This window comes from Dipodomys merriami, unplaced genomic scaffold (assembly GCF_024711535.1).
Source record: "Dipodomys merriami isolate MVZ:Mamm:240054 unplaced genomic scaffold, mDipMer1.0.p SCAF_421, whole genome shotgun sequence".
NCBI classification, from domain to species: domain Eukaryota; kingdom Metazoa; phylum Chordata; class Mammalia; order Rodentia; family Heteromyidae; genus Dipodomys; species Dipodomys merriami.
Genome location: NW_027205838.1, coordinates 47112 through 72159, shown reverse-complemented (window position 1 = coordinate 72159; position 25048 = coordinate 47112). Strand labels below are relative to the sequence as shown.

Here is a 25048-nt window from a genome sequence, read left to right as displayed (position 1 = left end):
ACGGCTCTGGCCCTTGTCCCGAATCTGTTGTCTCTGGGAGACACCCAGCTGCATCGTGGGGATCAGCCCAGGAACAGGGGTCCACATTGGGTCCTACATCCAGCCAGACTCAGGGGTCAATCAGGGATCCAGGCCCCGTCTAGGGGAAGGCTGTCTGGGATCTGGGCTTTCTCTGGGCTGCTTCCTGACTCAGTGATCTTTGTGGGCTGGAGTTGAAACTCAGTGTGTTACTACCCAGCCACACACCCCGCCCCTTCTCGTCCCCCCCTTTCTGTTTGGTCGAGTCACTGAGCTGCCCACAGCTGCACAGTAAACAAGGGGGGAGGGATGGCAGTGCCAGGAACTTGGGGTGCTCTTTGTCTTCCCCTGGCCTCTTCTAGCCCTCTCTTATCCTGTCCTCTCTAGGGATGCATCTACTTCTTGGGGGGGTACCTGACCCCATCAATGGCATACGTGCGCCCCTGGGGCCAGGGTCACCTCCCCCTCAGACCCGTAGCAATCTTCGGTTGAGTCACCTTAAGCCTGTGTACACAGAATGGGGGGTGCACCCACAGTTCTTGTGTCTCCCACGTCCTGGAGCAGAGGCGGTAGCCACTTCTGCTCCCTGCAGGGGGGAGGCACAGGAGCTGGAGGCCATGAGCGAGCTCCCAGCATTCACATTGCTTCACAGAGCCTCAGTTTCCCCTAGCAGAACAAGTTGGTTATGGAAAGGGGAGGAGGATGTGTGTGTGTGTGTGTGTGTGCTGACAAGTGTGTCAGGGGTGTGCTTGGAGCGCACAGCCATCTTGGGGGGGACAAGGACGGTAGAGGGTGACAGGTGGCTTTCATTTCCCATCTGTGACCCCAGCTCCACCCCCCTCCCCCCTTGCTTGCTTTCCAGGATGGACCGTGGCTGGCTGGGGTAGAACTGGGGAGGGGTGTGTGTGTAGGAGGCCTCCCTGAGCGGTCAACCGTCGCTGGGGTGGCCCCTCCCAGTCCCAGCTTCCCCCCCCCCCACCCCGGGGCACCTTGAATAACAGGAAATTTCAAACAACAGGAAACCCAGCTTAGGCTGTGGCTCCACCCTGCCCCAAGGCCTCAGTCTGCCCCCAGGGGAGGCCATGAACGCCACGGGGTCACCGTCCCCAGTGGCCCTGGAGTCCTGCTACTGGCTGGCGGCCGGGGGACACAGCCGGCTGATCATCTTGCACTACAACCACTCCGGCCGGCTGGCTGGACGCGTCAATGGCGGGGAACCGGAGGACAGCAGCCTGGGGGCCCTGAGGGGCTTGTCGGTGGCGGCCGGCTGCCTGGTGGTGCTGGAGAATGCGCTGGTCCTGGCGGCCATCGGCACCCACATGCGCTCCCGGCGCTGGGTGTATTACTGTCTGGTCAACATCACCCTCAGCGACCTGCTGACCGGCCTGGCCTACCTGGCCAACGTGCTGCTGTCCGGGCCTCGCACCTTCCAGCTGGCCCCGGCCCAGTGGTTCCTGCGTGAGGGCCTGCTGTTCATGGCCCTGGCCGCGTCCACCTTCAGCCTGCTCTTCACAGCCGGCGAGCGCTTCGCCACCATGGTGCGGGTGGCCGAGAGCGTGGCCACCAAAACCAGCCGGGTCTACGGTTTCATCGGGCTGTGCTGGCTGCTGGCCGGGCTGCTGGGGCTGCTGCCACTGCTGGGCTGGAACTGCGTGTGCGCCTTCCAGCGCTGTTCCACCCTCCTGCCCCTCTACTCCAAGGACTACATCCTCTTCTGCGTGCTGCTCTTCGCCCTCATCCTGGTGGCCATCCTGGGCCTCTACGGGGCCATCTTCCGGGTGGTCCGGGCCAATGGGCAGAAGGCCCCGCGCCCTCCGGCCCGGCGCAAGGCCCGGCGGCTCCTGAAGACGGTCCTCATGATCCTGGTGGCCTTCGTCGTGTGCTGGGGACCCCTCTTCGGCCTGCTGTTGGCTGACATCTTCGGCTCCAACGTCTGGGCGCAGGAGTACCTGCGGGGCATGGACTGGATCCTGGCCCTGGCTGTCCTCAACTCGGCCATCAACCCGCTCATCTACTCGTTCCGCAGCCGGGAGGTGTGCCACGCCGTGCTGGCCTTCCTGTGCTGCGGGTGCCTCCGCCTGGGCCTGCGGGGTCCCGGGGACTGCCTGGCCCGGGCCTCCGAGGCGCACTCCGGAGCGTCCACCACCGACAGCTCACTGCGGCACCGAGACAGCTTCCGGGGCTCGCGATCGCACAGCTTCAGGATGCGGGAGCCCCTGTCCAGCGTCTCCAGCGTGCGGAGCGTCTGAGGATGCGCGCGGCCGGCCTGGGGCGCGGCGGACAGGCGCGGGAGCCCCGGGGGGCGGGGGGCGGGGAGAGGGGCGCACAGCCCCGGGGGTCCCCTCCCCGGGGGGTGCGGGGACAGGCGCGGGAGCCCCCGGGGGGGTGCGGGGAGAGGGGCGCACAGCCCCGGAGGTCCCCTCCCCGGGGGGGTGCGGGGAGAGGGGCGCACAGCCCCGGAGGTCCCCTCCCCGGGGGGTGCGGGGAGAGGGGCGCACAGCCCCGGAGGTCCCCTCCCCGGGGGGTGCGGGGAGAGGGGCGCGCGCACGGCCCCGCGGGGTCCCCTCCCCGGGGCTGCGGGGACAGGCGCGCACGGCTGGGAGCCTGCCGACGCCCGGATGGGAGCCTCGCGCTCCCCCCACATCGCCCCCCAGCACAAGGGACGGGGGGCGTTGGCGTGACCCGCTGTGTGTGACCCGGGGGGGCCGGGCTGGGGGGCACCGGGCTGCGGAGTCTGGCTCCCGCCTCTCCCAGTCCCGCAGCCGGCCCCCACCCCGCACCCGGGGCCAGTTCACGTTCGAAGTCGCCGCCGGCGGTCTGATTGGCGGCGCGAGCGTGCGTGCGTGCGCCGACAGTGAACGGCCGGTAGCGTGCGCGTGCGCGGTGGGGGGAGCGCGCCGCCGTGGACGAGGGGGGGGGGTGACCAAGCCTTGCGCGTGCGCGGTGGCGGCGCGGGCGCCAGCGGGCGCGCGTGCGCTCGAGCACAGCCCTGTCCCTGCGCTCCCCGCCCCCTCCGCACGCATGCGCGCGCGCGTCCGTGTGAGCCACGCTCGCTGCCAGGCGGGAGCCGGGGACAGACCCTGGCCACCTCGCTCTTCTCGCTCACCTCCTCCTTGGTGAAGCCCGGACCGACCCTCGGAGGAGCGGGGGGGCTTCCCCTCGCTCCCCTCCTCGCAGATCCGGGCTTTGAATGGTTGGGGGGTTCAAATCTAGGGGTGGTGGAGCCGCCCCCAACTGTGGGAACAGGGTTTGCCCCCAGCAATGGTATTTAATTTGCATTCGTTTACATGAAGTGGCACCCCGGATTGGTGGCCAGGGGTGACCCGCTCCCCATCATCCCCACCCCAGGCCGCAGGGTCTCCCTGTCCCGGGGGGAGATGCTGGGGGGGGCGGGGGGGCTGGGACTCGGGGTGCAGGTTGCAGCTCAGGGACGGCTGAGCCACGGCCCCCCACGTCTCACCAGCCACTTGTCCTTCTGTAAAATCATTAAACTGAGTAAAATGTGAAGAATGCAGCTTCTCCGTGTCTTGCTCTCCTAGGAACACCTTTCAGGGCTGGCACACCCTCCCCCAGGACGCACATTGTCTGGTGGGCCGGTGGTGACCCCATTCTTCCGGCTCTGGGCCTGTGCAAGCTCCTCCATCTATGCATCTCTCTCTTTGTACCTTTTTTTTTTTTTTTTTTTTTTTTTAACATTTTGGTCAGTCATGGGGCTTGAACTCAAGGCCTGGGTGCTGTCCCTGAGCTTTTTCACTTAAGGTGAGCTCTCTACCCCTTGGAGTCACAGCGCCACGTCCGGTTTTTCTGGTGGTTCACTGGTGGCGAAAGTCTCATGGACTTTCCTGCCTGGGCTGGCTTTGAACTGAGATCCTCAGATCTCAGCTTCCTGGGTTGCTAGGATGACAGGTGTGAGCCACTGGGGCCCAGTTCTGCATCCATTTTCCTGCCCTACATCTGTGTCTGGTTGACAATTTGAACTCAGGGCCTCATGTTCACTTGGCTGGCTGGCTTGACACTGTACTGCTTCAGTCACAACTGCTCTTTTTGCTTGTTAACTGGAGATGGAGACTCTCAAACTTTGCTCTCTGGGGTTGGCTTTGAGATACGATCCTCCAGATCTCAGCCTCCTGAGTAGCTAGGCTTACAGGCATGAGCCACTTAGTGCATGTCCAAACTCCTCTGTAAATAACATCTGCCATTGAATTAAAGCTCATCCTTCTCAGGACACCATTCTAATAAACCCATCCACAGGGACCCTTCTTTCCAGATGACATCCTGTTCTGAGGTCCTGGGAGTCCCAGTTTGAATGTACAGATTTGGGAGGGGAGGGGGCACAATTTAATCCAGAACAAATAGTTGGGGGCTACTTTCTCCTGTCAATCACAGGCAAAAGGGTTTTATTCTTTATTTTTATTGGTCATAAGGCTTGAACTTGGGTCTCAGCACTGTCTCTGAGTTCCTTTGCTCAAGGCTAGCACTGTACCATGTTGAACCACAGTGCTACTTCTGGTTTTCTGGTGGTTTATTGGAGATAAGAGTCTCACAGAGGGGCTGGGAAGGTGGCTCAGTGGTAGAGTGCTTGCCTTGCATGCCTGAGGCCCTGGATTTGATTCCTCAGCACCACATAAGCAAAAAGAAAAAAGCTGGAAGTGGTGCTGTGGCTCAAGTGGTAGAGTGCTAGCCTTGAGCTGAAGAGCTGAGGGACAGCGCCCAGGCCCAGAGTTCAGGCCCCATGACTGGCCAAAACAACAAAAACAAAACAAAACAAGAGTCTCTCGGACTTTCCTGCCTGAGCTGGCTTTGAACAGTGATCAGATCTCAGCCTCCTGAGGCCTTTTTTCTTTTTGTGCCAGTCCTAGGGCTTGAATTCAGGGCCTGGCTGCTGTCACTTAGCTTTTTGTCTCAAGGCTAGTGTTCTAGAACTCGAGCCACAGCTATTAATTGGAGATAAAGTTGATTAATTGGAGATAAAGGTGTCATAGACTTTCTTGCCCAGGCCGGATTTGAACCATCATCCTCAGATCTCAGCCTCCTGAGTGGCTGGGATTACAGGCGTGAGCTGCCTGTCCCAGGCTGCACGCCTCCTTTTGTTCTCCTCTTTCATCCTACCTCTCTTGTAGGCCCCAAAACTCGTGACATGGCTGAGTAGGGCAATCAGTGCAGATGCCTCCTTCTGTGTCTGTCACCCACCAGTGCCCCAGCTCTGCCATGCAGCACAGCCTCAGTTTCTTCTGGAAGGTGAGAATTGAGGTAGCACTGCATGCTGCTGAGGTGTGATCACGTCACCTCCGCACCACCTTGTGTATGTTGTCAAGTGACAGTGGCAAAGCCTGTGTGTCACTCAGTGCCAGGTATTGTTCTAAGAGCTGTATTAAACCTGCAAAGAGGTGCAGGAGGCAGGTCCACAATAAGTTCCTTTAGACAGATAAAGAACTGGAGGCCCAGAGAGGTTAGGGTACTTTCCTAAGATCACATAGCAAGGATTCACACTCCATCCGTCCACCCACCCCATTCATCCATCCATCCTTCCATCCATCCATCCATTCCTCCAACCATCCATCTACCCATCCATCCATCCATTCTTCCAACCATCCATCCATCCATTCCTCCAACCATCCATCTACCCATCCATCCATCCATCTTCCTTCCATCCATCCATCCATCCATCCATTCTTCCAACCATCCATCTACCCATCCATCCATCCATTCTTCCAACCATCCATCTACCCATCGACCCATCCATCCATCCATCCTTCCTTCCTTCCATCCATTCCATCCATCCATCCGTCCATTCTTCCAACCATCTATCTATCCATCCATCCTTCCTTCCTTCCATCCATCCATCCATCCATCCATTCCTCCAACCATCCATCTACCCATCCATCCTTCCTTCCTTCCATCCATCCATCCATCCATTCCTCCAACCATCCATCTACCCATCCATCCATCCATCTTCCTTCCATCCATCCATCCATCCATTCTTCCAACCATCCATCTACCCTTCCTTCCTTCCTTCCATCTTTATCCATCCATTCCTCCAACCATCCATCTACCCATCCACCCATTTATCCATCCTTCCTTCCATCCATCCATTCTTCCAACCATCCATCTATCCATCCATCCTTCCTTCCTTCCATCCATCCATCCTTTCTTCCATCCATCCATCCATTCCTCCAACCATCCATCTACCCATCCACCCATCCATCCATCCATTCTTCTAACCATCCATCTACCCATCCATCCTTCTTTCCTTCCTTCCTTCCATTCCTCCATCCATCCATCCATCCATCCTTCCTTCCTTCTTTCCTTCCATCCATCCATTCCTCCAAACCATCCATCTATCCCCCCCCATCCATCCATCCATCCATCCATTCATCCACTGTGTTGGGCTCTTTTCTGGCACAAGACTTAAAGCCATAAGCAGCACAGACCCAGTCCATGCCCTCCAAAAGTCACACATGGGGACGATGAGATATTGCAAAACTTTCATGAAGAAATGTCAAGGTTAGTCCCAACTACTCAGGAGGTGGGGATGGGGAAATGGAGACTGGGTTATCAGCTTGTACCAATTCTCTGATCTTGAACTTGGGGGTTCAAGCCATCCTAGTGTATCACTTTCCAAGTAGTTGAGACTACAGGTGTGCACCACTGCCCCTGCCCCCAGGGTTTCTAGTGGAGGAAAGCCAAGCTGGAACTGGAAAGTGACTTGTCCAGGGGAATGTATCTGGGAAGGGGAAAAGCCAGGCCTTCTAAGCCCTGTTTTGCTCTTAATTAGCACATCAAACATCCTGGAGCTGAGGACCTAGATGTTTAACTTCTGTACTCTCTTAAGTCCCCAAATGACAGGTGTGAGTTCTGATGTAATGTTCATTCACATTTTTAGTGCCCTGGTCCTGAGACACTGAGTTCTTACATAAATATGAGATACACCAAAATTAAATCTGAACTTCCATCAAAGTAATTCGTTTTATTTTATTATTATTTTTTTGTCGGTTGTGGGGCCTGAACTCTGGGTCTGGGCACTGTCCCTCAGCTCTTCAGCTCAAGGCTAGCACTCTACCATTTGACCCACAGCACCACTTCCAGCTTTTTCTGTGGTGCCAAGGAATTGAACCCATGGCCTCATGCATGCAAGGCAAGCACTCTACCAGTGAGCTACCTTCCCAGCCCTATTTTATTTTTAAATAATTTTTATTGTGATTAAGTGATTACATAAATTTCACAGTATTGTGGGATAGTGATACTTAAAGTCACAAACACATTCTAACCTTCATGGGGCAAATTGTCATTTTCATGGTCTATAATGTTTGTGAATTCTATGAGCTTTGACAATACAACTATTTCTTCCACATTGGATGATATGTACATTTCTTTCCTTTTGTTTAGTGTAAGCTGTTCCCTCTTTTCCTCTCATTCCCCCTCTCCCATACTGCCCTTGAGTTGTTTTGTTCATTTTCATCAATGTCCAGTGCAGCTGATGGGAAAGCAATTAATTTTAAACTGCCACATTTTAGTGTAACTATGCCTCAAATATGAATAAAGATAAATATAAACAAGTACACCATCAAGCCCTGTGGAAACTCCAGATTGCAGAGCACAAATCTAACCAATGCAACATCAGGACAAGCAACCTTCAATCCTAATTTTTTTATTTTTTGCCAATTGTGGGGCTTGAACTCAAGGCCTGGGCACTGTCCCTGAGCTTCTTTTGCTCTAGGATAACACTTTACTATTTGAGCCACAGCTTTTTTCGTTTATACAGTACATGCTAGGCAAGCACTCTACCACTAAGCCACATTCCCAGCCCCTTTAATCCTGATTTTTAAGATTTTTTTTTCATTCATTCACCATCCCCCCTCCCCGCCCCAAATTATGCAGCCTACTCAAAGTGTCAGGACTTGTGCTCACGGCTTTAGAGACATGTGAATATATGATGAGCCCATGAACTAGGAATTCATGGAGTTTAATGTCTGTCTTCCTTAGGAATTTTAATTTTCTCAGCGACTACAGGACTACAGTTACCATAACCCACTGCACCTTGTGCAATGGGACTACAATTCCCAGCAGAACTAGCGCGCGAGTTGGGCTACTTCCCCCCAGGTCGCAAGGTCACGTCCTGTCTCCGCTTCTTGCCCCTCCTCCCCTCCCGCACCCACCACGCCAAAGACAAAGCTTAAAGAAATTCTACCTAAAAACAGTTATTTTAAACGGTTTATAGCTTCCGACTTGGAATTGGTGTGGAATTGCAGCGGTACCAAGCAGTTTCCCATGGCTTCCTGGGCGGACTCTGAGAGTATGCCTACAACTCCCAGGAGGCTCCGCGCCCGCAGGACTACAACTCCCAAGAGGCAGTGCAAGTCTTCAGAGTTGTCCGCGGCGATGCCCGCAGGACCCTGGGCCGGTGCGGGGCTGCCCGGCGCGGCGCCCGAAGGACCCCGGTGGCTACCCATGCCGAGGTGAGTCCGCGGTTGTGGCCGCCACCGTTCCCGTCCTCGTCTCGTCGCCGCCGCCGCCGCCCCGTGCGGCCCCGCCGCCGGCCAGGATGTTGGAGGAAGCGGGCGAGGTGCTGGAGAACATGCTGAAGGCGTCGTGCCTCCCGCTGGGCTTCATCGTCTTCCTGCCCGCGGTGCTGCTGCTCGTGGCGCCGCCTCTGCCGGCCGCCGACGCCGCGCACGAGTTCACGGTGTACCGCATGCAGCAGTACGACCTGCAGGGCCAGCCCTACGGTGCGTGCGTGCGTGCGCCCCGCCGGGCCCGGGACCCCCGCCCCGCCCGCGGAGCCCCCTCGCCCAGCCCGGCGCCTGCGCCCCAGGCCCGGCCTCCGGGCAACTCCACCCCCCCCCACACCGTGTGACCCCAGGGTGATCCTTAGGGTCCCCGGCCACCTGTCATCCTCATGGGGCCTGACCCTGATTCTATTTCATCTTCTGGAACCTTCCCCGGGTGTCTGCCTGCAGCCTGAGAGCCAAGGCCTGACCCCCGGGGGAAGGGTCCCCTGCGCTCAGGCCGGGCCCCGTTCTGAGGGGCGGTGCGGGTGGCACCGTCAGGCCCAGCTGAGCCCCTTGGGTCCCCGCCCCCCCCAGGCTCCGCCAGGCCCTTTCGGGGGTGCCCCGTCTACGGAGGTGGCGCCTCTTTTGCTCAGAAGTTTGCGTGGTTTCTACTTAGAGCGGTGGTTGTCATGATTGAGGGTGTCCCAGTGTTCAGTGCGGGGAGAGCGACCCCACTGTACATGGCACTGAGGGGCCACATGGGGCTTGAGTGGGACCGGAGGGCAGAGGCTCCTGTGTCTTCCCTGCCTCACCCCAGCCGTGCTGGCTGTGGCACAGTCTCTGGCCTTGGTCACCCCTGCCTGAGCCCAGTCAGCCCTCCCCTCCACTCAGCTGTCCCCCTCCCCTCCCCACCCAGTGTTTATTGCTCCCGTTCAGGAGTCCTCAGGAGACTGAGGTGGGGAGGGAGTAGAAGCTGGGCAGAGGGGAGGCATCGGCCCAGCCCTGCCCTTCCTGCCACCCGGGAAAGTCAAAGGTCCCACCCTCCCCCACACGCTCCCCGTCCTGTGCCAGGGTGGAGCGCGGCCTCTTTCATCCTGGGCCCCTGTGCATAAGTTACTCCCCAACCTCAAGCAGCACCCCAGCCGCAACCCACGGTGCTTTCTGGCTCCTTACCCAACTTCCTCTGGCCGCTGAGGAGAAACTGGGCCATCTGTGGCTCTAGGAGGTTGGGGTGTGTGTGACCCGGCCCAGGTTATCAGCCAGGTGCCCCCGCCCCCCCACTTCATGCGTGGCCTCGCCCCTGTGAGGTGGGCAAATGGCTCTTGTGAACACCCAACTGCACCGAGCTCCTTAATCAGATGTAGGCTAATTGCAGCCAGCAGGTCTGCTCTGGCCCCCCACCTGTGATTGTAAATAAAGTTTTATTGGCACCTCACGGGATATGGCCATTGTTATACTGATGGCTGCACTTGTGACCCTCCAGTCCTTGATAGAGAAAACTTACAGGGACCTCCCCTTCCCGCCCCCATTCAGGTCTAGTCCTGCTGTGGGGGCTGCCAGTGTCTGTCAGATGCGCCATGTGAGAGGATGTCCACCCTGGCTGTGGGCGTCTGTCCCACCCTGAGGCCCTCTGAAGGTCAGCCCCTCCGAAGGGGACTAGGACTGGCCCTCAGGCAGAGGCTGGTTATCCCCGCAGGGTGTCCTTGTAAGGGGCTGGCACTGCCTGTGGCCCCCTTCTGCAGGTGCCCTGCCCTCATGGGCTGCTGAGTCACATAGTGGCCAGCAGGGTCTGGGAGGGGAGCAGAGGGGCCTCGGTCTCCTGGTTGGCTCCTGACCACCTCTTCCCATTGCAGGGGAGGGGCGCTATCCCTTCTGGGTTCTGGGTCCCCACGGCTGAGGGCCCTGCCGCTGCGGCCAGACCCTCCCTTGGCTCCGGTCTCCCAGCCTGTTCCTGGAGAGCAGGGACGGGACGTAGTAATCTGGCCCAGAGCCCCAGCTCCACGTGCTCAGCCCGAAGCCTCCCAGCTCCTTCCTGGTCACCCTGCGGTCACCTCCCACAGCCCCCACCTCCAGGCTGAGTCGCTAGAGAGCACCCTCATTCCTGCTTCCCCAAAGACTACAAATTGGAGACCAGAGCCGCATCTGAGCCTTGCCTCCATCACCTGGCTCTGTGTGGCCCTGGGCAGCATTTGCACCTTCGCTGTGTGTGTGTGTGTGTGTGTGTGTGTGTGTGTGTGTAGGCAGCATTTGCACCTTCGCTGTGTGTGTGTGTGTGCATGCATGTGTGCGCGCGCTGGGTCTGGGGCTTGAACTCAAGCCCTGAATACTGTCCCCAAGCTTTTGTGCTCAAGGCTAGCGCTCTACTTGAGTCACAAATACACTTGGGGCTTTTTTGGTGTTTAGAAATTAGAGTCTCACGGACTTTCCTGCCCAGACTGGCTTTGAACCGTGATCCTCAGCTTTCAGCCTTCTGAGTGGTTAGGGTGACAGGCCTGAGCCACCGGCGCGGGCTAGAGAGCATTTCTTTGTCCCCTGTGTGCCACCAGGGCTGTGACATTTGGCTAAGTTCAGGGGCCTGATGGGCATTTTGTGCCACCCTGGGGTCCCACCTGCGGGCAGAGCTGCTAAGCCACCTCCCCCGGCCCCCTGGGTGCAGGGAACGACCCACCCCCATCCCGAGTGGGTTTAGCTGCTTCCTCAGCCCCTGTTGTATGCTGAGCCCTCCCCCCCAAGTGACAAGTCCCCACTCAGCGACACTGGGACTTGGGGAGAGCAGCCTGTGTGTGTGTGTTGTGACCCTCCCCGTGTGTGTGTGTGTGTGTGTGTGTGTGTTGTGACCCTCCCCGTGTGTGTGTGTGTGTGTGTGTGTGTGTGTGTCCAGGACCGCGTGCGTGTGTGTGTGTGTGTGTGTGTGTGTGTGTGTGTGACCCTCCCCATCCGTGTCCTGCAGGCACCCGGAACGCGGTGCTGAACACCGAGGCGCGCACGGTGGACGCGGACGTGCTGAGCCGCCGCTGCGTGCTCATGCGGCTGGTGGACTTCTCCTACGAGCAGTACCAGAAGGCCCTGCGGCAGTCAGCGGGCGCCGTGGTCATCATCCTGCCCCGTGCCATGGCCGCCGTGCCCCAGGACGTCGTCCGGGTGAGCCCCACCGCGCCCCCGTCCCCCGCCCCTGTAGTGCCACGTGGGACCCAGGATGCCCCTGGGAACGGCGTGGCACCGTGTGGCTGGGCGTCCCCTGCTGTCCGCGAGCAGGACCTGCTGGGCCCCTGCGAGGGTCCCCATCCCCCGTCCTGAACGCCATCTTCCCCGCAGCAATTCATGGAGATCGAGCCCGAGATGCTGGCCATGGAGACCATCGTGCCCGTGTACTTCGCCGTGGAGGACGAGGCCCTGCTGTCCATCTACGAGCAGACGCAGGCGGCCTCTGCCTCCCAGGGCTCCGCCTCTGCCGCGGAAGGTGTGTGTGGGGGGAGGGGGGCGTGGGGGACCCTGCTTCCGCGTGGGCTGCCGGGAACATGGCACCCACTGTCCCTTCGGCTGGCCTTCAGGCCTTGCTCAGGGGATTGGAGGCGTCTTGCAGGGGGGAGTGTCAGCCCCGGGGTTTGGGGGAGCGTGGGGTGTCGGCTGCTATGAGAAAAGAATCAGCCAGTGATGAGAGCCGGCCAGGTCTGCGAGACCCGCTCCACCCCCAGTACCACACACCGAGCCAGGGAGGAAGGAGGGGAGCCACTGACCCCCCAGGGACGCCTGCCCTGCTGGCGCACCGCTGGCCAGACTGGCTAGATCCGGCAGCTGCTGGCTCTGTTTTGTAAAGCTTTATCAGCACACAGGCCGCACTCACTTTACTGTCACTCAGGCTGACAGCTGTGAAAGCGCTCACTAACCATCCAGCCCGGGGTGCGCGCGCCCACCCCAGTCTCCATGCGGCTGTGGACCACCACCGCCTCCACCCCAGGCGGGACAGAGCTGCGGGCTATCAAAAGTGCAGTCCCAGCTACTCAGAAGGCTGAGATGTGAGGATCACAGTTTGAAGCCAGCAGAGGCAGGAAAGTCCATGAGATCCTTGTCTCCATTTAACCAGTAAAAGGCTAGAAATGGAGCTTTGGCTCAAGTAGTAGAGCTCTAGTCTTGAGCACAAAAGCTCAGGGACAGGGCCTAGGCCCTGAGTTCAAGCCCTGCGATACACAGACAGACCAGACACAGACACACACACACATACGAATGTGATGATGAGACCCAGGTACCAGTGGCTCATGCCTGAATTCCTACTATTCAAGAGGCTGAGATCTGAGGGTCACAGTTCAAAGCTAGTGCAGGCAGATCTAGGCTCTGATCTTTAACCAGCAAAAAGCTGGAAGTGGAGGCATGGTTCAAGTGGTAGAGTGCCCAGGAATTCAAGCCCCACCACACACATACACACACAAAGATGGGGCAGTAGAATTTTGGTGGCAAGGGGAAATACTGGTTTCACAGTGGTTTGTGGATAAGGGCAGGATATGAAAGTGAACCTACTGATCATAACCCAGAAACTTGTGTTTGGAAATATGCAGAAACATGACAGGAAGTTCTGGGAGCCCAGATCTCCAAGCTCACTCCGTGGTCGTGTGCAGTGCTAGGGGTGAACCTGGGGCATGCACGGCCCAGGCAGGGACTCCCCCCCCCCCCCCCCCCCCCCCGCGGAGCCACAGCCCAGCCCGGCCTTCCCCATTGATTGGCCAATTGATTGAGCGTGGCTTGTGCTCCACAGCACAGAGGTGCTCAGGGTGGTCCCCCGGATTCAAGGGAGGGCCATCCAGTACCCGGAACAAAGGAGCCCAGGGAGGGGTTCAGATGCAGGTCCTCTGGGGCTGCACACACAGGCCACCTTCTGCCCTGCCCCAGGTCAGGCCTGTGAGGTTCCAAGTTTGGGGTGTGGGGTGCTGAGGCCGGCCTCGGTCTCGGACCCCTGGTGGCTGAGGGACAGCCGCTGGGCCCGGGTGACCTGCCCCTCCCGCCCTCAGTGCTGCTGCATACGGCCACTGCCAATGGCTTCCAGATGGTCACCAGCGGGGTACAGAGCAAGGCTGTCAGTGACTGGCTGATCACCAGCGTGGAGGTGAGTGCGCGGCCCCCGGGCCCCCAGGCTCCTCAAGCCCAGCCCCTGCCCAGCAGGGACACCCACCTTCTGGAACCCCCCTGGCTGCCTGGTGTGGTGGAGGTGGGCCTCTGCCAGTCCCCACCTGCCTCCATTCTGTTACCACACCCCACCACCTTCATGGCCCTCCCAGGAAGCATTGCTTAGGCCCCTGCTGTATGCAGATTGACACGGGGGCTTGGGCCTGGCCAGGTCCAGCAGAGAGGCAGGCCCAGCGGGGGAGCCTGCCGCGTAGACAGGTGGACAGGACACAAAGATGGCCAAGTTCTGCCCAGACCCCTGAGTCTGGACCCAGCTAAGCCACCCCCAGGTTTGGAGGCTTTGTATCAGTGCAGCCACCCTGCCATGGGCTTCTAGAAGTTTCTGTTCATTGGAGTCGGGCAGTGGGATGCTGGGGCCTGTGCCCCATGTGTCACCGCTCTCTTGACTTTCCTGGCGCCAGCTGGCACAGGCTTGGCTGTGTTCTGGGCGGAGGCTATGGCCCATGGGGTCAGGGGACCCCAGTTCCCCAATTCCACACTCCCCCACATTCCTCCCACCACTGTGTCCCTCTGCAGCAGCCACTGGAGAGCCTCAGTGTGGGCCAGGGGTGGCCCTGTGCCCTCTCGGTGTGGAGCTCCTCCCAGCCCCAGCTGGGGGCTGGAGCCGGAGTGCAGGGAGAACGGGGCTGGCGCGTGCGGGTGGCGTGGCTGTGCCTGCCCTGGCCACGCCTGCGTCCTCTGCCACGGCGGGTCTGCGCCCAGCGGGGCCTCGGGCTTGTGGTCTTCGGATAGTGCTGTTCCCACCCTGAGCGCAGTATTCCACTTGCCTTTGTTTCCGGCCTTGAACTGAGGTGCTGGGCGCTGTCCCTGAGCTCTTTCACCAAAGGCTAGCACTCTACCACTTTGAGCCACAGCTCCACTTCCAGTTTTCTGTGATTAATTGGAGGTAGGAGTCACACACTTCACTGGCTGGGCTGGCTTGGAGCCATGATCCTCAAATCTCAGCCTCCTGAGTAGGATTACAGGCGTGAGCCACTGGCACCCAGCTTGTTTATTTTTTATTTTGTCGGTTGTGCCCAGACCTGGGCACTGTCCCTCAGCTCTTCAGCTCAAGGTGACCCCTCTACCACTTGAGCCACAGTGCCACTTCTGGGTTTTTTTCTTTTTATGTGGTGCTGAGGAATCAAACCCAGGGCCTCATGCATGCAAGGCAAGCGCTCTACCACTGAGTCACCTTCCCAGCCCTCCCCCCCCCCCAGCTTGTTTTTTTTTTTTTTTTTTTTTTGGTGTCTGGTCGTGGCGCCTGAACTCTGGGCCTGGGCGCTGTCCCTCAGCTCTTCAGCTCAAGGCTAGGGCTCTACCACTTGAGCCACAGCGCCACTTCCGGCTTTTTTCTTTTTGCTTATGTGGTGCTGAGGAATCAAACCCAGGGCCTCAGGCATGCAAGGCAAGCGCTCTGCCACTGAGCCACCATCCCAGCCCCCCAGCTTGTTTTTTAATAAAGTCTTTTTTTTTTTTCTTAAATATTTACTCTTTCGATTTTGGAAAAACAAGATTCAAGAAGGAATGAGTTCTAAATTTTCTGTACAACTTGAGCAACCATCCAACATTAATTGTAATTAGGAGAAGAATACAACAGCTTTGATTTTTGCTCTTACACATCAGCGATTTGAAGTTCATTCAAATAGTATTTGACTTTCCCAGTTTTAATAAAGTTTCATTGACACACAGCCACAGCCATCACTCATGTCATCCGTGGTGGCTCTCCCGAGTACTCTGCAGAGATCCACGTGGTCCCCACAACTGGAAGTCCATTTTCTCTGTAAGGAAGTTGTCCTCCTGCCCAGCCCTGCTGCCCAGGGATGGCCAGGGGTGTGGAGGACACTCGGACCCCCGCAATCTAGCCTGTCTCTCACAGGGGCGGCTGACGGGGCTGGGCGGAGAGGACCTCCCCACCATTGTCATCGTGGCTCACTACGACGCCTTCGGTGTGGCCCCCGTAAGTACGGCTCCCTGTAGGGTCTGGTGGAAGCAGAGTTGTTGCCCCACGGGGCACTGTGCTGCCCGCAGTGGGCCAGTGCACACCGTGGAAAGGCCGAGCCCTGTGCTGAGAACGCCCGCCGGGCCGGGCCGGGCCGGGCAGGGGAGCAGGGGTCTCAGCCATGGAGCTGCCCTAGTCCCGCTCTTCCACCCAGGACGCCTTTGTATGATTTGGCCATGACTGTACCTGGGCCATCCTTTTTGTTTGTTTTCTTTTTTGGTCAGTCACGGGGATTGGATTCAGGGCCTGGGCACGGTCCCTGAGCTTCGGCACTCAAGGCTGTATGTACTCTACCACTACGCACCACAGCACCACCTCTGGTTTTCTGGTGGTTCAGTGAAGATAAAGAATATGGTAGACTTTCTTCCCTGGACTGGCTTTGAACCTCAATCCTCAGATATCAGTCTCCTGAGTAGCTAGGATTACAGGTGTGAGCCACCAGTGCCCAGTTGCTCCATCTTTAAAGTAACACAACTCACCCTTTTTTTTGGGGGGGGGACGGGTTGGTTGTGGGGCTTTAACTCTGGGCCTGGGCGCTGTCCTTCAGCTCAAGGCGACCCCTCTACCACCTGAGCCACAGCGCCACTTCTGGTTTGCTGGTTGCTTATTGGAGATAAGAGTCTCATGGACTTTCCTGCCTGGGCTGGCTTAGAACTGTGATCCTCAGGTCTCAGCCTCCTGAGTAGCTAGGATGACAGGCGTGAGCCACTGGAGCCTGGCTCACAACTCACCCTTTAAGGTCTGTCATCCGGTAGTTTCTTTTTCTTTCTTTTTGCTTTTCTGTTTTTTTTGACCCTACTGAGGTTTGAACTCAGCATCTTGGACTCACGAGGCAGGTGCTCTACAGCTGAGCCACACCTCCAGTCCTGCTTTGCACTGGTTATTTTTGAGCCTGGTCATATGCCTGGACTGAGATGCACCTATTTTATGTTTGAAACGGTGTTGACTGAGGTGAGAGCTTGTGATGAGCTTTCTGCCTGTGCTGGTTTTGAATTGTGGTCCTCCTGATCCCTGCCTCCTGCGTGGCTGGGATTACAGGCGTGAGCCATGACACCACCTCCTTCCTGTCCCTGCAAGCACTTCTCCCACTCTTGGTGATAGTATTTAGGACCCCCCCCCCCAGGACAGGTCTTGAACACCGGTGCTCGGCCCCCAGATGTGAGGTGCAGTGAGCTCCGTGTGCACGGAGGTGGGAGGGAGCTGGCCCTGCACTGCACGAGGACCCGAGACGGGGTTGGTGAAGAACAGGAGCCTGGCACCGCCGGCTTCCCCTCTGCCTGTCTTCCAGTGGCTGTCGCTCGGCGCAGACTCGAATGGGAGCGGCATCTCTGTGCTGCTGGAGCTGGCCCGCCTCTTCTCCCGCCTGTACACCTACAAGCGCACGCACGCAGCGTGAGTGCCGGCTGGCTGGGGCTGTGGGGGTGGCCCCGCCCTGGCCATGGGGTGCCTTGCTGCCCGACCACCTGGCCCGGGAGGCTGGCGGTGCCTGTGAGCAACCGAACTGTCTGAAGGTGGATGGATACAGGGTTCCCCTGGGCACAGTGGGCATGCGCCAGATGTTCTTTGGGAGCATCCGGCCAGGGTTGCCATCCGTGGTGTATACTGCGGAGCCCAGCGTGTGTGCACACGTGTACACACGCGCGCCTATGCGTGGGCTTGAACTCGGGGCTTGGGTGCTGTTCTTGAGTGTTTCTCTCAAGGCTAGTGTTACTTGAGCCACAGCTACACTTTCTGGCTTCTTGGTGGTTAATTGGAGATGAGAGTCTCACAGATATTCCTGCCTGGGCTGCTTTGAACTATGATCTGAGGATCCTGAGGAGATCCTCATGAGTAGCCAGAATTACAGGAGTGAGCCACCCGTGCCCAGGTGGCTTTTTTCCTTATTGTTTGTTTTTTTGTTTATTTTGTTGGTCGTGTGGGGCTTGAACTCTGGGCCTGAGCCCTATCCCTCAGCTTTTCAGGCAAGTGCTCTACCACTTGAGCCACAGCATCACTTCGGTTTTCTGAGTGGTTTATTGGAGATGAGATTCTCACAGAGTTTCCTGCCTGGGCTGGCTTTGAACCGCAGTCCTCAGATCTCAGCCTCCTGAGTAGCTAGGATGAAAAGCGTGAGCCACCAGCACCAGGCTCCCCTGTTTATTTTCGATTTAGGGTCTTGCTTCCTATCCAGATTGGCTTGAACTACAGTATTTATACTTCCTGCATAGGCGGGATTACAGGCTCATTTCACTGCACCCAGCTTCTTACTGGTTGAGTTGGCATTTTGCACACTTTTTCCCAGGCTGGTGTCAAACAGCTCTCTCCTCCACCTCTCAGGTAGTTAGGATCACAAGTGTGAGCTGCCGCCCCTGTCCAGGTTCACTTTCCACCTGGACGTTTGCCTGTGGCTGGGTGAGGCCAGGAGCCGAGTTCTAATGTCTCGTGTGGGCTTGGGTGACACCGATGCTGGCGTGGGCGCCACCTGCTGCCCGCTATAGCTGAGGCCCAGTGCAGACGTGTGGCCACATCCCTTCAGTCTCTGCCCCCGGACATCCTGAGGTCTGTCCTGAGGTTCCTCTGCTGGGGACACCAGCCGCTGCCTTAGCCCCCAGTGTGGCTGGTGACCCCAGCAGCCTTCCAGCTCCCCAGGGATCATGCCTGTCACCCCCGCAGGGAGCCGGGGGCAGGGGTGACGGGCGCGAGGGCCCAGGGCCGAGCCTCAGCACCTGCCACCGTCCCTGGGACCTCACCTGGGCCTTGAGAGTGAGCTGTGTGGCCCTGGTAGGTGATCAGGGACCAGAGACGGGGCCCAGGCCCCCCTCACCTCACCACACACCCACCTCTCCGGGGCTCGGAGCTTCTTAAGCTTTGCCATCTGGGGACACCGGTGGCTGTCAGGACTGGCGTGGTGTGGGTGGGGGCCATGGGTGCTATTGTGCAGGATCAGGACACCCCTTGGAGAACCAGTCAGCCCAGGAACTAGTCATAGATCATTCTGTGGTTTGGGAGACACTTCTGAGTTTGCTGTGACTGCCTACCCCCCACCTACATCCCCCCAGCTGACACCCCGCTCCCCCCAGGTACAACCTGCTGTTTTTTGCCTCTGGAGGGGGCAAGTTCAACTACCAGGGCACCAAGCGCTGGCTGGAGGACAACCTGGACCACACAGGTGAGTGCCTTGGGCTGGGCCTCCCCCCTCGCCCCCCCCCTCCCCCGCCCGCTGTCCCCCCCTGAGCCCCTGCCGCTCCGCAGACTCCAGCCTGCTGCAGGACAACGTGGCCTTCGTCCTGTGCCTGGACACGGTGGGCCAGGGCAGCCGGCTGCACCTCCACGTGTCAAAGCCGCCACGCGAGGGGACCCTGCAGCACGCCTTCCTGCGGGAGCTGGAGACGGTGGGTGTCGGCGCTGCCCATAGGGGAGTCCCGCCCCCCCCCAACCCCGCATGGGCACGCTGGCCAGCGGGTCCTGAGCACAGAGATGCCGGGGCCTCAGACCTGGCCCCCGCCCCACCGCCCCGCAGGTGGCCGCCCACCAGTTCCCCGAGGTGCGCTTCTCCATGGTGCACAAGAAGATCAACCTGGCCGACGACGTGCTGGCTTGGGAGCACGAGCGCTTCGCCATCCGCCGCCTGCCGGCCTTCACCCTGTCCCACCTGGACAGCCACCGCGACGGGCAGCGCAGCAGCATCATGGACGTGCGGTGAGCAGAGCCCGGGGGCCGGCTCCTCCCCCCGGATGGACGGACGGACACACAGCACCCCCCCCCCCCCCCCCCCCCCCCCCCGCTCCACGCAGCACAGCACAGCAGCCCAGCCGCCTCGGGCTCCTCTGCGTGCGTGTGTGTGCGTGTGTGTGTGTGTGTGTGTGTGTGTGTGTGTGTGTGTGTGTGTGTGTGTCTTGAACTCAGGGCCTGGACACACAGCACCCCCCCCCGCTCCACGCAGCACAGCACAGCAGCCCAGCCGCCTCGGGCTCCTCTGCGTGCGTGTGTGTGTGTGTGTGTGTGTGTGTGTGTGTGTGTGTGTGTGTGTGTGTGTGTGTGTGTGTGTGTGTGTGTGTGTGTGTGTGTGTGTGTGTGTGTGTGTCTTGAACTCAGGGCCTGAGCACTGTCCCTGTGTGTGTGTGTGTGTGTGTGTGTCTTGAACTCAGGGCCTGAGCACTGTCCCTGAGCTTTTTTCACTCAAAGATAGCATTCTACCACTGGAGCCACAGCGCCACTTCCAGGTTTTTGGTGGTTAATCTGGTGGTTAGTAAGAATCTCAGGGACTTTCCTGTCAAGGCTGACTTCCAACCCCAATCCTCAGGTCTCAGCCTCCCGAGGAGAGGAGCTAGATTACAGGCATGAGCCACTGGCACCCAGCTGGCTTTTTATTGTTTGTGGTGCTTGGTTTTCATCCCAGGGTTTGGTTCCTGCTGGGCAGGTGCAGTCTGCTGAGGAGCTCACTTCCCGCCAGGTGCATGCCTGGACCAGGACCTGCCTATTTTAGGCTTCCTGACAAGCTAGGACAAAAGGTGCATGCCACCTCATACAGCCTCACTTCCTTGAGATGCAATCTTGCTCCTGCCTGGACTGGCACTGAACCATGGTCCTCCTCATTTCAGCCTAGTGAGTAGCTGCATTTATAGGTGTGAGCCTCATGAAGTGGATTTTTAACTCAGTAGGCATTGGAGGAAATCACAGCCAGCCCTGGAACTCTGTCCCCGCCTGGGTTCACCACACTGCCAGCTTGGTATTATGGGGCTCAGATGACCCCAGGCTGACTTCACTGCATTCACTGGCTCAGGGAGCTGAGGCTCACAGTGAGTCCCAGGCCCCCGGCCAGAACCTCATGACTGTGACAGGTCCTCCAGCCACCCTCCCTCCGTAGCCTGAATTAGGCTCCCCCGAGCTCCCCAGGTGACCTCTTGACATCCTTGGAGTCTAGGCTTGGGGAGCTAGGCCTCCACCCGAGTCTCCCACACTGTGTGCCCTGGCCTAATCTAGTACCATTTTCCAGGTCAATAGCAGCGCTGGGAGCAGAGCATAGTTGGGGGGTGGACAGCCCCAACTCTGTCCCTGACACCCCAGCACCAGTCATCCCGAGAGCCCCTGCTGGTGGGCTCTGTGGGCCCCGGGCCTTCAGCAGCCTGGTCTCTTTGCTTAGGTCCTCTCTGGGGTCCTTCCTGCCTCTGCCAGAGTCTGTTCCAGGCATCACCCCGATATTTCTGAGTCCAGTGCCCATAGCTTCTGTATCTCTTCTCGGGTGCCCTGGCCCCCTCCAGTGCAACCTTAGTGCATCCATGTAAAGGCCACGTCCAGATAGGGCCCTGCCTGGGCAGTCGGGGCGCGTGTGAGTGTGGGGGTCCGCCCTCTGCCCCTGTGCAGAGGTCTCTGCCCAAGGTCACCTATCCTGGGAGGGCTCCCCCTCCCCGTGGCTGTGCATCGGCCGCGGTGAGGACCCCGATGGCAGGGGTTCCATTTCCCCTTCCCCCGCAGATCCCGCGTGGACTCCAAGACGCTGACCCGCAACACGAGGATCATCGCCGAGGCGCTGACGCGGGTCATCTACAACCTCACCGAGAAGGTGAGGCGGCCCCGCCCGCCGCACATGCTGCGCCCGCTCTCATAGGCCCCCCTCCCTGCAGGCTCCACCCCCTGCCCACCACTGCCAATCACACCCTCCCCCCGGGAGGCCCAGCACCGCCTATCCCGCTTGGCCCCGCCCACCCGGCAGGCCCCGCCCCTCGCCTCTGCCCGGCCACGCCCGCCACGCCAGGCCCCGCCCCTCGCCAGGCCCCGCCCCTCGCCTCTGCCCGGCCCCGCCCGCCACGCCAGGCCCCGCCCCTCGCCTCTGCCCGGCCACGCCCGCCACGCCAGGCCCCGCCCCTCGCCTCTGCCCGGCCACGCCCGCCACGCCAGGCCCCGCCCCTCGCCTCTGCCCGGCCCCGCCCGCCACGCCAGGCCCCGCCCCTCGCCTCTGCCCGGCCCCGCCCGCCACGCCAGGCCCTCGGCGCTTTCAGACCTGCCCCCCTCTCCGCAGGGGACGCCCCCAGATATGCCGGTGTTCACTGAGCAGATGGTAAGGCTGGGGAGGGGAGATGGCCCCGGCGGGGGGGGGGGGGGTGCAAGGTGGGGCGCCGCCCCGACCCCCTCCGACCCGGGCCGCAGCAGGTACAGCAGGAGCAGCTGGACTCGGTGATGGACTGGCTGACCAACCAGCCCCGCGCGGCGCAGCTGCTGGACAAGGACGGCCCGTTCCTCAGCACGCTGGAGCACTTCCTGGGCCGCTACCTGAAGGACGTGCGGCAGTACCACGTGAAGGCGGACAAGCGGTGGGCATCCCGCTGCCCCGCGCCCCAGCCGGGCCTCGGAGGCCGCCGGGGCCCCAGCCGGGGCCGGGACGGGAGGGCGGGGCTTGGCGGCTGTGGCTGTGGCTGTGGCCGGGCCGCCCCGGGGCCGCCGCTGAGTGACCCTTTCCCCCAGGGACCCCGAGTTCGTCTTCTATGACCAGCTGAAGCAGGTGATGAACGCATACAGGTGAGTGCTCTCCCCACGGGAGCCCCGGGGCACCGCTGCCCACCAGGCCCCCCCCACCCGGGGCTGGCCCTGACCTCACACCCCGGACCCCACACTCCAGGGTGAAGCCGGCCATCTTTGACCTGCTGCTGGCCGTGTGCATCGGTGCCTACCTGGGCATGGCCTACACGGCAGTCCAGGTGAGTGGGGGGGGGCTCGCCAGGAAGTGGCTGAGGCTGTAAGCTCTGCTCCATGGCCGCAGGGGACCCCCCGGCCTCACGCCACTGCCCCTGGGTGTGTCCCCCCCCCCCCCCCAGCATTTCCACCTGCTCTACAAGACTGTGCAGCGCATCCTGCTGAAGGCCAAGGCCCAGTGAGCGCGGCCGGCGGCCCACCGCGCCCAGCGCCACACCAGAGCTGTTCCACGCCCTGCTCCAGCAACGGGGGGCGTCGGTCTCTTTCCCTTCCCTTGGGTTTCCTCGGAGGAGAGCCTGGTGGGGGCCCAGGGCCTGGCAGCCCGGATGAGTCCGGTGTGGTAGCTGCCCCCCCCCAGCCCTGCCAGGCCCCCCCCCACACACACACTGGTATTTATCTCCTCCCCAAGCCTGTGGGGTGGGGCCAGAGTGACCATCTCTGTGCAGGCTCCTGGCCTGTCTCCTCCTGAACCCCGCGTCTGACAACAGCAGGCTGGGGTTCCCCCTGAGCCAGATTCCCCACACACACACACTGGCCTCCCCCTGCCTGCGCCCACCCGCTTCCCCCCAGGCTGTCCCCAGTGCTTGTGAGTCTGCCTGCCTGTCCCCCCACAGCCTCAGCTTTCCAAGCCCCATCCCCACAGCTTACCAGATGTCTGTCCCCCACTCTCCCCCCGCACCCGGTGCAAGGGGGGGGGTCACGAGGGGCCCCGGAGCCCCCACCTGGGCGATCGGGCCGAGCCAGCCCCTCCGTGCGCCCCAGGAGTGACGGCCAGGCCGGGGGGAGGGGGACGGGGGGCAGCCGACACCAGGACTGGCTCGGGCCCCCTCCCCGGGACCTGCAGCGCCCACTCGGGGCACCCACAGACACTTTGGAAGGGGTTGTGGGGGGGCTCCAGCGCTAAAACTGACCTCAGGGAGACCACGGCGTTCACCGATTCGTTAGCAATATAATCAGTGCAGTGTTGAGGGGACGCGGGGTGAGCCCACCTGCCGTGCCCCCCTCCCGCCCGCCCCAGGGCTGCTCAGACCCCATGAGCCTCCAGGCCCAGCCCTGCATCTGCACAGACACAGACCCCCCCCCCCCCCCCCCCGCTGCCTCCCTGGGGACCCTGAGGATGAGGGGAGGGGTCTCCCCCCCAGCCTCCCGCTGCTCAAGACTGTTGACTGAGGGTCCGGGCCACCCAGCCACCTCGGGGGCACCGTCCCTGCAGCCAGGCCCCCCCACCCCCATCGAGGCCAGCGGCTCCCGTCCTGTGGGAGGATGGGCCGTCCTGCCAGCCACGAGCCCCCCCATCCCTGGGCAGGTGGGGACGGCCGCCCGCCCCGGGCTTGGCTGGTGGGGGGCACAGTCGCCCGTCAGAAAATAAAGCCATATTGAAAGACCTGCCCCAGGCCTCGGTTCCCCCCCCCACTCTTCACACGGCTGGGGTCCTGGGTGGGGGGATCAGGAGTGAAGGGGCCCCCCGTAGAGCCAGGGAGGCTGCCAGGCTGCTCCCCAAAGCCCAGCCCTTCCTGTCTCTCCTCCCCCCCCCCCTGCCCCTGTGGCCTCTGCCCTGGGAACCCCGGACCAGGGTGCTGCAGTCACCCGCTCCCCTCCGTCCGGAAGGTTCTGGGGGCAGGAAACCATCAGGATGGGTGGGCAGGAGGGCAGGGCCGCGGGTTGTGGACGCCAGCAGCTGCCCCTCCTCCAGGGGGCGGCCCCGTGGGTGCAAAAGCCTTGGGGTTGGGGTTCTGTGCTCCTGATTGTCACCCAGAAATGCAAAGCCGCACTAAGCCTGACTGGCCAAAGTAGCCGCTGTGTGCGGGCCGGCGTCCCCAGCCTGCCTCCTGCTACCGGGCCCGTGGTGAGGGGTTTTCTTCATCGTCGACATAAACGCAGGGTGGGTTTTGGCTGTCTCAGGCTTCCTGGTGCTGGGGCCCCGCCCCTTACAGGGGCTGAGGCTAGCCCTGAGCAGAAGTGCTAGGCTACAACGGAAACATCACAAAGGGAAAACGGACGGGGGGGGGGGGGGGGCAGGGCTCATCGGCCTCGCACACCCCCCCAGCCACCAAAGGGGGGTCCCTCTACTGCAGAAGGGGGCGACAGGCCCCAAGTGGGCGAGGACACCTGTAGATAGGACCTGTGCCGTGGATGGCTTGGACGGGGCACAGGGAGTCTCTGGGAAGAGCCCCTGAGGGGAGGACCCGTGAGTGAAATCAAAGCGACAAGGAGGAAGCCATGTGGAAACCACAGGGCTGCGATGGAGAGCAAGGACAGCCCGTGCAAAGGCCCTGGGGCAGGGCTCAGCCTGGGTGGTTGGGAGAAAGAGCTAATGAGGGGAGAAGTGGGGAGAGGGAGACATGTGTGGTTTGCACTGGGGAAGGACGGGAGGGACCGGCTGGCCTTGGCTTCTGGAAAGGTCTCTGGCAGCCTCTGGAAATTACAAAGAAGAAACTGAGTTCAAGCTGCCCATGCCAGGCACTCCTGGCAGCTTGTTGCTGGGCTTCTTGACGTCCCAGGGGAACCCCTTGGGTCCCCCATTAACTCTGGGTGACAAGAAAAATTGTGGATGCATCCACTTTCTCCCAAAGGCACCGTAGCCACTAGCAGGACTGCGAGAAGGTAGAGCCAGTGGTTTTTTGTGGTTTACCCTGTGCCCTGTGTGTGTGTGTGTGTGTGAGAGAGAGAGAGAGAGAGAGAGAGAGAGAGAGAGAGAGAGAGAGAGAGAGAG

General features: G+C 60.5%; 2 protein-coding genes across 3 annotated transcripts; both read left to right on the top strand.

The window, feature by feature from the left end:
* The first annotated feature begins 1070 nt into the window (after positions 1 to 1070).
* LOC138807607 (sphingosine 1-phosphate receptor 4-like) lies at positions 1071 to 2312 on the top strand. Its single transcript, XM_069993389.1, has one exon. It carries the CDS (start codon positions 1101 to 1103, stop codon positions 2265 to 2267), a length of 1167 nt encoding a protein of 388 aa, XP_069849490.1. The 5' UTR covers positions 1071 to 1100; the 3' UTR covers positions 2268 to 2312.
* A 6126-nt stretch (positions 2313 to 8438) lies between these two features.
* On the top strand, positions 8439 to 23724 carry LOC138807565 (BOS complex subunit NCLN). Of its 2 annotated transcripts, none has more exons than XM_069993333.1 (15): positions 8439 to 8744; positions 11458 to 11648; positions 11823 to 11967; positions 13511 to 13605; positions 15544 to 15624; positions 16955 to 17058; positions 18726 to 18814; positions 18898 to 19037; positions 19166 to 19344; positions 21121 to 21208; positions 21665 to 21703; positions 21796 to 21956; positions 22108 to 22161; positions 22262 to 22340; positions 22458 to 23724. In XM_069993333.1, the coding sequence occupies exons 1-15, from the start codon at positions 8561 to 8563 to the stop codon at positions 22515 to 22517; spliced, it is 1689 nt and encodes a 562-aa protein (XP_069849434.1). In that variant the 5' UTR covers positions 8439 to 8560; the 3' UTR covers positions 22518 to 23724. The 2 variants fall into 2 exon arrangements, with proteins under 2 accessions (XP_069849434.1, XP_069849433.1); XM_069993332.1 differs by having other exon boundaries at positions 21793 to 21956.
* The last annotated feature ends 1324 nt before the right edge of the window (positions 23725 to 25048 follow it).